General features: G+C 45.9%; 2 protein-coding genes across 5 annotated transcripts in view; one reads left to right on the plus strand and one right to left on the minus strand.

Moving 5' to 3' along the window:
• Positions 1-14,846, minus strand: part of Stat92E (Signal transducer and transcription activator Stat92E) — a 146,888-nt gene that overhangs the window by 24,411 nt on the left and 107,631 nt on the right. For 3 of the 4 annotated variants that reach the window (XM_075892711.1, XM_075892710.1, XM_075892713.1), the window contains exons 13-15: positions 7,776-7,944; positions 3,480-3,630; positions 1,918-2,057 (exon numbers count right to left, since the gene is read on the minus strand). In XM_075892711.1, coding sequence (XP_075748826.1) covers positions 1,918-2,057; positions 3,480-3,630; positions 7,776-7,944 — 460 coding nt within the window. The remainder of the gene's footprint in view (positions 1-1,917; positions 2,058-3,479; positions 3,631-7,775; positions 7,945-14,846) is intronic. The other variant, XM_075892712.1, reaches the window with a different exon arrangement.
• LOC142814262 (uncharacterized) lies at positions 13,772-14,656 on the plus strand. Its single transcript, XM_075892717.1, has one exon. It carries the CDS (start codon positions 13,772-13,774, stop codon positions 14,654-14,656), a length of 885 nt encoding a protein of 294 aa, XP_075748832.1.

Here is a 14,846-nt window from a genome sequence, read left to right on the forward strand (position 1 = left end):
TGCCCGGAGCACCTCGGGGACGACCACGCACTGTTCACTCTGCCACAATTGTCACAAAAAAGTTCCATCCTCGCCGCGAGTCCAAGGCAGTGCGTAGTCTCGAGGCGTATCGACCCTTCGTCGCACTTGTTGCACTTTACTGACGAAAGCAGACCGTTCAGCATCTTCTTATTTACAATGAAGAATGTGGAGTCCTTACCGCCGTCATTTTCGTCGCAGCCTTCGTTCAGAAGCTCGAGCTTCCGCTTTGAAGCGGACTTCGATGCTACGGCATCCAAAACATCCCGCCTTGTCTGCGCCCGCTGCGCGATTTCTTCACTGCTCGGAATCTGGGCCGAAACTCGCGATAGAATGTTCGACGCGCGCACGCCCGGAGTTGCAACGGCTGCCGACGCGGTGCCACCGCAATCGGGTTCGCGAGAGCGTCCATCACGGTCGACGGCATCCGGCGGTCTGACATACGACGATGTGGCACCTTCCACACTCTCGGCCTCACAACAATCAGCGAAGGGTCTGAGTAGAGGCTCCGTGACGCTTGAAGAGCATGCTCCGTCCGGAACTGCGACTGGGACGGCAGCCGCAGTCGTCTGCCCTTTGTTCCAAGCTTTCCGACGCTTGCCGTACTTGTGGACGCTCCGGAACTTTTTTTGCGGCAACATAGCACCGCAGTATGAGCAAGCACTCAGAAGAGACCACCGATGTAAACAAAGCTTGGTAAAAAAAAGCACGCGAACTATCACAAAAACAGCAAACTGGCAAAAAACGAAGCGCACGCCGGATGATTCTCGACACGGCGGCCGCAGATGCGCTCGCGCTTCCAAGGTTGCCAAGGTGCGCGGCGCAGCTTTGACCAGTAAGAGGTCGCGCCTGCTACCACGTGACCCGCGCAGCCAATTGCCGTTCTTCGTTTTCGTTTTTTTACTTGCTCCTCGCGCTTTTATTTTCACTCGGCGAAATACGAGACCGCGACCATCGGGAAGCCGGCTTTCTCCTCTTTCCAAAGCTACCAAAATGGCGGCCCACGGTCAACAACTTGGCGCGTTTGTGCGGCGTGAACAACACCGTTTCAGGGGCTTTTTTTTCGCACTTTTCGGCGACTAGCCTCGGCAAAAACACTATTTGCGAGATTTGTAGCGCACGTTTCGCTGTAATATTTTAGAACAAGGAAGTTGAAGGTCTGAAGATTACGAAAAAAAATAAATCAGAAAATCGCATATTTTGACCAAAATCGGCACTTTACTTGCCGCGCCCCCCCTTAATATGGCTAGGCGTATAAGCTATAACATTTCATCGCGCTGCAAAAGTCTTCGATTCGGACGAGTGCATGCCAGGCAAGTGAAAACAGACCTGTATAATTAATCTAGCGAACAAGCACAACTGCTCCAGCAAGCCCAGCACTGATTTACTCTAGTAGTCAACGGCATAACAGACAAGCAGGAAAGTTGAAATACCAATGAACCCACTTTTTTTAGATGGTGCGTCGTTCGCCTGAGACAACTATAAAGACAAGCAGGAAAGTTGAAATATCAATGAACCCATTTTTTTTTAGATGGTGCATCGTTCGCCTGAGACAAGTAAGGGGGGCTTCAACAGAAGGTTTGTTACAGACACCAGTGGTGCCGTTCAGCATCAGCTGCACAGTAGGCAAGTAGCTCTTGGGTTGTCGTTCTTGCCGGATGCATCCCATGCTTCCTCTGCAAATGTTTAGCTCAGCGATCAGATTTCCGCACATACCCAAGTGCCTGCAAGCAGCCTCTAACAAAGACACACCGGTGTGTCAACTCAATACACAGTCGTAGAGCGGTTTGAACAAGTGTGCTTATTCTAAAGTAAAATTACCCTTTCTCCTTAAAATTAATATGCAAAATCCAGAAAACCACAGGTGCAGATGCTAACTACGCTGCATGTCGTGCATACCTTGCTGAGGATCCTCATGGAGCCATGCAATGGTGACGCCGCCCAGCTCAGAGTCGCTGAAACGCAGCAGGAATGTCCCATTGCAGCCTTGTCGAAGCATTTCATCTGCCTCGCGGCGGCCAACGAAGCCCCACACCACACTACCAGGAGATGGAAAGCCAAAGAAAATACAAAGAAAAAAAGGAGAGAGTGTAAAGCTCTGCAAAACAACTTGAAACAACCAAATACAACCTTTTCAGAACAAAATTCACAAAGGTCGGGCTTTTAAATCCCAACTTTATATTTCTTTCATGCTACGACACAACATAATTAAAATTGATTCAGCCTCTCTATGCAACAAGCATTTGATATGTGGACAAAGCCCAGGAAATGCATATACTTAATAATTTTCTTATTTGCTACTCACTGAAAATGCAACTTGTCTGAAAAAAAAATTGATGCCTTAACAGACGGAATGAATTGGACGAAACAGTGCTGCGTCTTCCAATGAGGAAGGTTTGTGCCCTTAAAGATAGTCGACAGGACAACACTGTGCACCATAAAGAGCAATGCCTGGCAATAGTGTAGGCTAGCGCTCTGTTTGTATCAATAAACCAGTCTCTCTTTGTATCGATAAACCAGAAGCTCTCTACCCCATACAGACGCCCCATACAGATGGGAGCGACAGGTCCTGCACCTCTCGTACACAATATGTGGTTTGTTGTGTTATAAGACAAGTTTTCATAGCAAAGGCGAAATTTCGATTCGCTTGCACTTGCTGTAAAGCAATTCTGTGATGAGACTTACCCGCTATGAGAGTCGGCAGCCATTGTGGCATTGACATATGCTCCGATGAAGCTAATTGATTGATTTGATTGATTTGTGGGGTTTAACGTCCCAAAACCACCATATGATTATGTGAGACGCCGTAGTGGAGGGCTCCCGAAATTTTGACCACCTGGAGTTCTTTAACGTGCACTCAAATCTGAGCACACGGGCCTGACATTTCTGCCTCCATCGGAAATGCAGCCGCTCCGATGAAGCTATGCTTCCTACACAAAGTGCTAATTAAAATGCCTTCACCGCACTTGCAATGTCTTCACGGATACACGAGGCAAGATTGTAGCAAACACTGCCAGTCATTTTTTACATCATTCACATCTTCGCTAACTACAATCACAAACGTGCCGTATGGCAATTGCACACGAACGAATTTGCAAGCTCTCTAAAACAGGAATTAGTCTGATAATGCGAGAAGACACAAATGTGCCGTTTTCACAAGCATAGAATGCAAATTAGAATTTTTAAAGGGCATGAACAATGTAAGCAGCAAAGTCAGTGAATACTACACATCAAAGAGTTTTGTTGCCATATCTAAATGACAATGGTCATTTTCCTGAATCTGCTGGATGTAGTAGTGAAGGCTTCCTTCCATACTCTTCAGACTGACAGCACATTTACAGAGTGGTTACGTACCATCGTAACAGATAAGTTTTCAGTAAACATGTGCCAGAAACTTAGGTTTTGTTCCCACTGCTTCGGCATGCGCCGACAAACACTAAAGCTAACGAAGTCGCACGTACCTGTCATTCCACAATGCTCGTAGGTGCTCGCGGGTGACTTTCATGATGGCGTAAAACCATTCCCAGAAAGTGAAGTTCCGTTCTGGTAACGGCTCCTTGCAGAATTGAGACCAGCTGACAAGCGTGTTGTTGCCGTCCTTAATCGGTTGGCCTGATGTGCATACGAAGCTTCAATTAAACTCAAGCATTCACACTTTCAATGTCGAAATGAAATACACATTTGTTCATAGAGACTCACTCAGCCAACTGCTCGAAATACCCACACCTTTGTCATGCGCATACATCTAGACCAAAGCAATCCGTATCACTACCAACTTCCTTCAACTTCGTAATACTGTCATAACTGTTAAAAAGAAAATTTTTTACAAACACACTTCTCTGGTCCCTTCAGGCTCTGTTTAACGACAGCGTACTGTATATGTATTGGTATGCTTATGGTAATCATAATAAACCACAAAACCTTTATCAACTTACCTGTAACAAATAGCTTAGCAAAAAAAGACATTGGTATCATTGTTGCAGAAGCATGTAAGTCAGCAATAAGTTTTGAAGCTAACATGAAGAAACATCAATGTTTCATGTTGAACGTGGTCACCCTTCTATCGCATGGCTCGAAAGAAATTCTACCTACACCCGAGCACACTCCTTTCACCCAGTGAATAGCAAGCAGTAGGCTTGTGCGATTCAGTAGGCTTGTGCGAATATTCGATGGTATCGAATATTCGAACGAATAATGCAGCATTCAAATTCGCTTTTAATCAAATTTATATATAAGAAATTTTCTAATTATTTGAAATGAACGAATAGGTGCATATTAATTCGCATGTAACACACTGTAAAGGTGGTTTCATGGCCGCAATTTAAAGTTCAATCTCCAGATATCTCTTCCATGTGATCCAGTTAGTACGAAGAATAAAAATTTGCAAAGGCTAGATTGAAAAATCTGTTCCTACATTTGCGTAGCAGACATATGTAGCTACATGCTAACACAAGAATTGTGGCTCAATGTGCCCTCTAGACCAATATATCGCTTTGACAAGCTTTAAATACACCAAAACCGAGATTAAGAAAACGTCAAAGAACAAAATAGCCTCATATTTAATACAGAACATCACAAATTATTTACAATATTCACAAATGGTATGGCATCAGTAGCCTCCAGAAACATAGTCTGTTTAGAGCACTTCAGTGTTTTCTTAACACACGCTGCAAGTTTTCAGCAGAAGCACGCTTGTGTGCGCATGCTTCAGCAGGGTGGCGGTCTTTTTCACTTATGCGCTTGGTAAACTGTTGGCCAAGGTTTAGCTGTAGTCCTTGAAGTATGGCTGTAGAAGCGCTTTCATATCCAGAACTGAACTTCATTACAGCCTCTGTCACAGCAGCTTGTACAGCAAACAATGATTCATGTTGCTCCTTCGGCGCCACTTCCCGAATCATTCAGTGGAGACACTCGCTATTTTGGGTCTTCCCTCTTAGGCATCGCCGAAGAATTGACTCATCAGCCTATAGACTGGAAGAAGCGCCCCACATACATGGGGTGAGAGATTGTGGCGGTGTTTTGTAGCCGGCTCATTTTTGGCCTTTGCCGCGTTCTGGCGGCACCATGAATCTGGGCCCTCTGGACAGAGAGCGTGGTTTGAAGTGACATTGTTTGAGGTGATGTGGTAGCTTGTGGCCATGACTGCCTTATGCATGGCCTTGGCATCACCTTTGTACAATTTCAAGGCCTAGCCACAAAAGCTGCTGTGCTTGGTGATAAGCCCACCAGTCAGTTTTCCTTTCCCTTCGAGACTCTCTGTACCAAAGGACTTCTGCTTGGAAACTAGATTTCGCAGTGCTGTGCCCATTCTCTTGGGTATGTGGTTAATACAATCTTCCTTGTCTACAGGTATGTATCCACACACTTTTTCATCTTCAAGAGCAAGGTAAGCGCGGACGTCACTATCCGACAACAAGGTCATGTACCGCAGCTTATGCTTCTGCAGAGATCTTTGGAAAAGAATCAGTGCCGCTTTCAGCTCCATCTCCCCAGCTTTTTTTGTCAGTGTCCTTCTGGCATGTGTGTCCCTCCTTCGAAGCCTGGTAGGCAGGGACATCTTCTTTTGGTACTCGTGCCACCCAGCACAGAAATTGCTGAGCACTACATAACCGAGCACAGATCTGTGTAAAGCTCAATTACCGTGCCGACGCCGATACGAGACGAGTGGGCGCATGTCATTCATGTGCCGTCGTACGATATATCGATTTTGTTCGGGCTGTTTATCTTTAGGTCACGGTACAAATTGCATACTAACTGCACACGTGTTCACATCAACTTTCCTGCCCCTTCGGTTGCCGTGGGGATGAGCTTCGTTTTCAAGTGTCCCTGCCACATTTTATTGTGCATTTCTCTCTCCAAAATGTTCATCGCCACCAAAATGTCATTCATTGCTGTTGCCCGTTTCTGGTGCTCTGCATTGCACGCTCCTCAAGGATGTTTATGACAAAGGGTCTGAGCTTTGCATTGCCGCTCACGCGCGACGAGCTTCATCCCTCTACACCATCGCTGCAGATTGTGCACGCATTTAGCAACAAACTTCGCAGCAAGGCCAAAATCCCGCTCACCTTTTTGCACCGTGAGGTTACCACCACATATTGTACACTTGCAACTGGTAGACGCCAGCAGCGCATTCATCAAGTCGCAACTAGCAATGAAAAAGCTAGTAGTGAGATCGTTGCTAGCTTGTGTAGCAGCGTCAAAAGGTCAGATTTTCAGGCAGTAGAAGGAGTTGAAGCAAGTACTTAAAGTTTTTCTTGAGCTTTACTGTCTATATGCCATAAATCTTCTGGCTGCAACATTGCAGTCTCATGCCGAAACGACGACGAAGAGCCGCGGCTGTTGTCAAGAGCGCTTGGGGGGATTAGGCCTAGCACGTCCACATTGGTGCCGCTCGACTCGGCTAGCGTGTCGTTCTCCGCATGGTCAGGAACTTGTGGTGGCACAGCAGCGCGTTTCTGGAAGTTGTACGGAGTCTTTCTCTTCCTTTTCATTCTGAATTTGTACTTTTTAGCGAACTTCGGTGACGGCGTCGACATCGTTGTTCGCATGCGAAAACACATTAACGCTTAGGGTGTGCGCACAGTTACCGCGGAGTGATGCAGACGACGCCAGTCAAGCCAATGGCGTGGCCCGCTGCGGGTCACGTGCAGCGACTGGCAAATTACTGCACGTGTTGAGACTTCTTTTTGAAGCGGGTTATCTTCACAGCCAACACATGCTCGAAGCCGGAAACAGCGCGAAAATCAAGATGAGAGACTGATTTCAATCGATATATGATCCGCGGCTGTCAGACAAGTATGAAGGCAATCCCGTGTCACAGAAAAAGCGCTTTATGTACCAAATCCTTGGCTCGTACTTAGCTGCCACTGGTGCTGAAAATCAATATTACGGCTAAGATATTGTTTCGAACTGCATAGAACTTGGCAAAATGGTAGAATATTGGATGGAAATAATAACTTTCATCTTCAAAAAAAGAAATTTCACGATTTTTCGGCTTTTAAAACCCGTGTCCCCCCCCCCCCCCTAAGTGATTTGCGGGTTAATATCTCTGTTCAGTTTTCCAAAGCTGGGAGAAATCATATTGTTAATATTAATCATATTGATGCAGCAATATAAACACATCTTATATGTTTTGCTTTAGTGTTTCTCCAGCCTGTAGGGATCGTTAAGTCTACAATATTTACTTTGCTAAAATGACACGCTCGAGGACACAATGTAATGATGACCATACTGTGAAGATATTCTTGGTTGTGAACTTCCATGAATGAAACCGCTTTCACTTGACTAGCACCACACTTGTCAACATCAACAGGGCACATCATTTTTGTCCATGCACCAATGGCACACAGTACTCTGTGCCAGGTAAATTAAATTGTCAGCCCAGCAGGTATCAATGCACCCACTGCATTGATAACACAACATTTCTGCTTCGATGTTAGAAAGTAACAATGAAGTAATCGAGCTTCACCGAGCTTTTGTCGGTAGAAATTCTTGGGTGGAAACACGTGCTGCTGCTATAACTATGTTGAAACCGACCAAAGAGACGACTAAGGGGGTAACGACTACAGCCAAATGGGTAAGGTTGAACCCGTTTATAAAGAGCTACTGATACTATTTGTCTGTTACATAAGTGCCTCTTATAAAGGAGTGCAACTGTATTTCAATAAAACACCCTGCAACGACAAGCTGAGAAACTGGCCAACTGAAATTGTAGTTTGACACAATCAAATCAAAGGAACATGACCGTGCGTACTCACCGCGGAAGATCTTTCCAGCAAGGTACCGCAGGTTGTCCTCAGACAGGCCCCTCCCCGTCGCAGACTTAAACTTCATGCTGAGCACCTCACCCAGCTGGTGCCAGGGAACCTTGTCGGGCACCGCAAACGGAACACGGCTCTGGTTGTGGGGGGAAGGACGTCTCCTTTTCTATCGCCACCAATCACCACAATCACGCAGAATATGGCACACAGTAGCAACGGGGAAATTGCGATGCCATAAGTTTCCCCGCCCCGCTCAGCACATAGAGCGGAGGATAAAAGGACCGGGGAAGAGCGAAGGAGGCAGCATGGGCAACCAAGGTGCAGCAATGATGGCAGCAGCAGCAGCAGCAGTGGCAGCAGGAGCAGCGTCAGGAGAGCAAAGCGCGGGTAGTAGCGAGCCGTAACGGGAGAGATAGGACAAGGTGAGGAGTCCAGGGTAAGGAAAAGGAAAATGAAGCAGGAAAGGAAAAAGTTAGTACTGCGTCTACAAGGAAAGCTAAGCATTGGGTTATATACAAGGCAGAAATGAGTACAATAAACACAGTCGGGTAGGGCTCCTGTGCTCACGAGTTAGCCGACCTCCATCCAGAGTGCCAGCATAACAAACACAGTTTTTCTATCAGCCAGGGAGGTGAGGTTAGGGGACATATTGCAAGGAAGGAGAGAGCTTGGGGGAGGGAACAAAAGTTATTATTGGAGAATGCACCATGTCCCACATTCTCACGCGCAAACTTCAAGCACTGCATATATTCAAATCTAGGCTCATAAATTCTTGAGGTTGACAGTTTTTTGAGCAACTCGCAGGTAGGCTTGGACTATGATTATGATGATAAGCATCTTCAACTACCGCATTTACTCGCGTAATAAACGCACTTTTTTTTTTTAAATTGGAGCAAAGTTTGAGGGGTGTTTATTAGTAGGGTAAATTTTATGAAAATTTTTTTGGAAAAAGCAAAAAAAAAAATGCGGTAATGCAAAAAAAGTCAGGTTTCTTAGCTTTTCCAATTGACATAAGCATACACTGTTTGGAAACAGCTTCTTTGTTGCACTTTACTCATCTTCGGTGGTTGATGGCACTATCTTCTGCAAGCTGTCCCCGGGTCGCCCGCGCATGCTATAAAAGCGTTTTGCGGCTTTTCCTGCAATTGTATAACTGCAATATCTGTTGCGATCTCAAGGGGCGCCCAAAAGCATGCGCTACGACGCACTTTGCCAACTTCGTGGCAACCTTGCACGATGACCCTGACGACGCCGTTAACATTGTAGCAAGTAACCAGCATTGCAGCAAGCTACCCCAGAAGCATCACAACAAACCGTCGATAACTAGATTAACGATAAAACAGGGCTGCCGCCTTGCTTCTACATAAGAAGTTCCTCTACGAGAAAATAACAAGCGAAGTGAGAATCGGGGGTCCTACCAAGTTGCGAAAATCGTCACGATCTTTTCTGGACGACAAGTTATTTTTTCTGGTGTTCCAGAAACCTGCAATGTAATAGCGATGAATGACCCTTTGCAACAACGAATCCTGTCATCGTCGCTCAAAAATCGCATGCGCATGATTGGTCTTTTTCGTATTCGCAGAAAGCGGTCGTAAGTTGGCGCGGGCAGCTTCGTGACCTTCACTCCCTGCCTGCTTATCAGCTGGGATATCTACACTTGCGCCCTTCGTGAACCTCGCTGTGGTGCACAGATAAAACAGGGGACGTTCCGCGCACAGATAGAAAGAAAAATAATACGGCATGCGCAACGAGCGAAGGGGGTGGGGCGGGAGAGAGTGAGCCGAGGTGGCCGGGGGTCGGCAAAATAATAAAAAACAGAAGAGATCCAACGGGTGTCCGTTAGCGGGACTGCAGCATATTAATGTAGTCAGTGCGTTTATTACGCGGGGGAAGAAAAAAATCCAAATTTTGATGACTGAAGTCGAGCGTGTGTTTATTATGCAAGTGCGTTCATTGCGCGAGTAAATGCGGCATCTGCCCGGCAGCACACGTGGTAAAGTGCAAGCATACTGCGTGCTTCTAACACAAGACAACGCAAAACCCTGGGAAAGTGCTATGCAGGTGCAGTTCACCGACGTGGCCAAGAGCGCAATGATACTTCCTCAAGTAAACTGAATGAACTCCACTAAAACGGGCGTGTCCATTAGATGGTATAAGAGAACAGCTTCCCCGGTGCAAGTGGATCATGCATAATAAAGCCTCAATGCACCGAGAATAGCTCCTCCAAAATAGGTGGCTCATGCACAGACAAATAGGTTTCGGAGCAATTTTTTCTGCGTCAGCTTTTGCAGTTACTGTCAAATGATTCGACAGACGCTGCAAACGCTATTGTTGACCTGCGAACCTTGAAATTTGGGAGATTTGAGAAGCAGGGGCGAGTGGGGGTGACAAAAGAAGGAAACTGGCATGGGTATGTCCGTTTTTGTTTACTGTTTCTCAGGGCAGCAAAACATCCTACACAGCTCTGAATGATTCCGGGTAATCATTTTTAGATGTCAGTAATAATACTAGTACTCACGTAATTGTACTGCAAGTGCACCCATGAGTAATTAAGGAACAAAATGAGCAGTGTCCCAGGACAGTTGGTACTGAAAGCCTTTTCTAAATCTTAGTTATCTGCTTTCCCACAAGGACAGGTACAGTGTGGCAAAAGTGGTTAAAAAGCATTCAGCAGGCAAGATCAGTAGCTTATGAAGCCCATGCCTTTTTTTTTTTTTTTCTTCATAGAGGGGATAGGCTTGTTCATAGGGAGATCTGTGGCCACATCCCCACAATGGGGAGGTTTGCTAAAAGTTCAAGACAAATCGATATGCTTGAGCAAATATTTGAATGCTTCAAATATTTGAACACATATTGCAGTATTCTAATTCACTTTGACTTGAACTTAAATTATTGAAAATTTCCAAGTAATCAAAATGAATGAATAGGTGTAAACTCGTGCAAAGGTGGTCTATCTATATCACAACAGCTCCTAGACTCGAAACTCGACCTCAAGGATACCTCGAAGTTTAATTTCAAGTTGAGGAACATTTGTGAATACAAGAAAAAGTGTATATTATATTCGCGGACAACTCTTTTTGGCAATGAACAGGAACTCACGGGGGCAGAGCTACTGCACATGTACTCGCCCACCAAGTAGTCCGGTTCGGCTCGCACTTCGAATGACAGCCATGTTTGAATAAAACACTGCATTCAATTTACTGCGTCTGCTTAGGCAGTCATTTGTGAATGAAATTCATCAAGTTCCCTTGGCGAGTCGTCGAAACAGCGGTATGGCAAGGGGCGCTCACCCAAAAGACGACACCATTTTCACAAGTTCAAAAATGCGGAAGGACACTGCGTGAAGTAAAAGAATTATGCATATGTCAAAGGTGTGTGCTCAGTCTCCTTATAAACAACGTCCCGAAGAAAGTAAAGTACTGCCCTTTTTTTACGATTTTCACGCGGAAAATATGAACCCAGCTGTGGGACAATATTTTTCAGCGGTGGCACATGCCCAGTTTAGTTCCATAGCCTTCCCTTCATGAAAAATTGTCCGCGAGTACATAGTAAACATGTAACTGCATGTTTCACTGCAGCGAAGCACTAAGCCCTGAAAACACCTGTACAGGAAAAATTCACACTGCCACAAAGCCCTACTTCAAGGATAAATAAAATATTACCTTCAAATCGATTCATCATTTGTTAAGTTTAAAAGCTTGCACACTCTAACCACACCTGCTTCTAAAATACTTCCTTATATTTAAAAATTCATTATGAACGATTATTTGTAACACCATCTATGGCAAAGCTATTGCTCACTTACTTTGTTATTATTGTAACTGGTAAGTCGTTATATCCAAGTTTATTATATCATGGTTTGAATATATACTGCCTAATATGCTTTAAGTATAGTAAATTTTCAAACGTAACACAATTTACAGGTTATCACTTGAATTCTACCGAAAATGAAATCCTTCAACTTTTCAAAGTTGTTTTCACTTTCTTTGAACCAAAAAATGTTGCTTTTGCACAGGCCCTTTCAATTAAAAAAAAGAAACATTGTGCAGGTTATTAGGCCATGACAAGTATGCCTATTTTTCTTTATAACCTGTTATATATTATTCAAATTCGATTTGAAATTATGCAGCCAAAATCACTATTCACACGCCCACAAATCGCAAGTCTTGGCAGGCAGACAAATGGCCAATGTTTCAATTAAATGCACCTGCAGCATATTGCTTATGCAAAAGCTTTTTCTTTGATGTTTCAAATGTTCATGTAGAGAAGCATTACAAAGAGCATTTCTCCGTGTTTAACTTTCCCGCCTCAGCTGGCTCCTCCCTTTAAAAACAAGTGCACAAAAAGCAAATGTTTGAAGGTCGTTTCGAGGCCTTTGATTGGCTGTGGCCGCCATGTTGCCTCAGCTCACCTCCCCATTGGCCTAATGCTCACTTCGGGAGATCGTCGTCTGCTCCTTGTGCGTCGCGAAGACATGGCTCTCGAAAATTGCTACTTTGTGACGTGTTCACGGCTCGATAATCACTTAAGGGGAGATGCGGGTCGAAAAACGGCAATTTTTTTCGAAAAAGTCAATTTTGTGTTTTGTTTTGTATTCCTCCAAGCCTTCTCCTTAATATATTGAAAAATAAAAGCTGAGAATCAACTAGAAGCTATCGAAAAATACAATTAAAGCACTCGCGGTAGCTCGCGAAAGTGTGAAATTACCCAATTTTCGCGCGCGGCACTTCGCTCTGTCGCATCGCCGCCTCTAGAAATTTCGCGGGCATGTAGGCCTAACCCGCACTTCCAAAAACCCACTTCGGCAGCGTGGCATTCTCGTTGAAAATACAACAAAAAAAGCATTTTCCCACTGCATTCCAGCGTGGTGTGTGGGCCTTTCTAGTCACGTGGCTTGATTGGAGCGCTGCCATTGGTTGCGAGCATTCCGGCACGCATCCGTGCGCGAGCGCTCTTTCTTCGTTCTCCTGCTTTTGCCGAGACGAGACGGCATAAACAACCGCCCGAGTTACTTTTTCTCTGCCATGGTGCCGATGGATTCTGGCGAAAAACGCGACTTTCGTTCACGTAAGTTTATGACGAGGCACCAGTTCAAAAGAAGGCGCACCAAACGCAAGCGGAGAGCTCCGGCAACGGGGGGTTCGTCTGCTGCTAGGCCTAGCCCCGGCAACGACGAAGCACTCGATTTGGATTCTCCGACCTTTATCCATAGCGTCGATGATTTCGTCAGTGCTTCAGAGAGAAAAATGAAGATGTTCAACGACGAAAGCGAGCATCAAGGTGAGAGCGGCAGCGCATTTATTTGCGAGATGGACTTGATGCAGAACCTCGTCAGCGGCGCAGTATGCCCCAACTGCAGACGGTGCGAGTTGTCTGTTCGAGAATTGGCAGATAAACGAAAAGGACTGGCATTGCTTTTAGAACTTTATTGCCGAAATGACGCATGTGCTACAACTGTCGTTTCATCAACGTACACGTCAAGCCGCGTGTCTGCCTCATGCAGTGAAAGGGAGGATACATCCGCCAGCGGCAGCGCACGGGACAGCTTCGCCGTGAATGTAAAGTCAGTGGTCGCAGCGCGTGCGATAGGCGTCGGACACAATCAGCTTGCGCGGTTTTGCGTGATCCTTGGCGTTACGAAACCAGTGCATCATAAGACATTCACGGCCATTGCCAAAAAAGTGCACGCAGCCGCCATGAAAGCCGTCGCTGAAAACCTCGCACGAGCAAGACAGCTGACTGCCGACGACAGCGGATCGTCAGATGTAGCCGTTATGTTCGACGGAACATGGCAAGAAAGAGGCCACAAAAGCCATAATGGTGTGGGTACGGCCATTGCCCTTGCCACAGGGCTGTGTTTAGACTTTGAGGTGTTGTCCAACTATTGCCTCAGCTGCAGCAGGCACAAGGCACTGGAGGATAGAGAAGAAGAAGTTTGGCAAGCATTTCACACACCCGTGTGTGAAAAAAACACAACTTGTTCAGCACATGCAATGGAAACCGAGGCTGCAGTACGTATATGGAAAAGAACGGACTCCTACAGCACACCTTTGCAGTTCACAACGTTCCTTTCTGATGGGGACAGCAAAGCATATACTGCTGTGTCAGAACTGAATCTCTATGAAGGTGTTCCTGTGCTAAAGGAGGACTGCACTAATCATGTCGCCAAAAGACTTGGAACAGCTCTCCGAAAATTGAAGATGCCAAGAGGGCAGAAGCTGAAGGACGCAACAATTCACAAGCTGCAGTGCTATTTTCAAGTCGCAATCACTAGTAACAGAGGCAGTGTTCGCAACATGTATTGTGCTGTCTGGGCATCCTACTTCCACTCTTGCTCCAGAGATGGTGCCAGCAGTCACAAGTTTTGCCCAGACGGTGACACGTCTTGGTGCAAGCACAAGCGAGCACAAGCACTGGGTGAGCCAGCACCACCCCACACTCCCATCCTCACACCTTCCCAAGGCAAGGCAATGCTGCCAGTCTACAAAAGGCTGACCGAAGAAAAGCTGCTTCAGCGTTGCGTGAAAGGACAGACACAGAACGCAGCTGAATCGCTCAACAGCAAAATATGGCTGTTATGCCCAAAAACAAAATTTGCCACAAGAACCGTGGTTGAAACAGCGACGGCAATCGCTGTCCTTTGGTTCAACCGAGGGCACTCTGGGTTTGAAGAGGTGCTTCAGGAACTTGGAGTTCTCCCGTCGAAGGAATCGCTTTCTTTAGGCAAGGATGCCAACAAGAGGCGCATTTCCAGCATGACGGCAAAGGTCACAGCTGAAGCAAGGGCCCATCGCCGCAGTGCCGCGAAAAAATCCCGCCTGGACGAGGCAGCTCGCAGGGACTGTGAGGGCCCAACATATGGCGCTGGATCCTTCTAAAACTGTGAAATCTTTCCCAGAAAGCCTTGGTGACATTCTATGTGAATTTCGTGCAGATCGGTTGAAGAGTATAGAATTAAACATGTTTTTCAACTTTCAAACCCGTTTTTCTCAGTTCCTTGTTTTTTGGCATTTTTATAGTTTGTGCACTAAAATTGGTACGCTTTATGAAGTCGGATTGCAACGAAAC

This window comes from Rhipicephalus microplus, chromosome 4 (genome assembly GCF_043290135.1).
Source record: "Rhipicephalus microplus isolate Deutch F79 chromosome 4, USDA_Rmic, whole genome shotgun sequence".
NCBI lineage: Eukaryota > Metazoa > Arthropoda > Arachnida > Ixodida > Ixodidae > Rhipicephalus > Rhipicephalus microplus.

Excerpts from the sequence above, each read along its gene's own strand:
- LOC142814262 (XM_075892717.1), top strand. The coding sequence starts at position 13,772 with ATGGAAACCGAGGCTGCAGTACGTATATGGAAAAGAACGGACTCCTAC.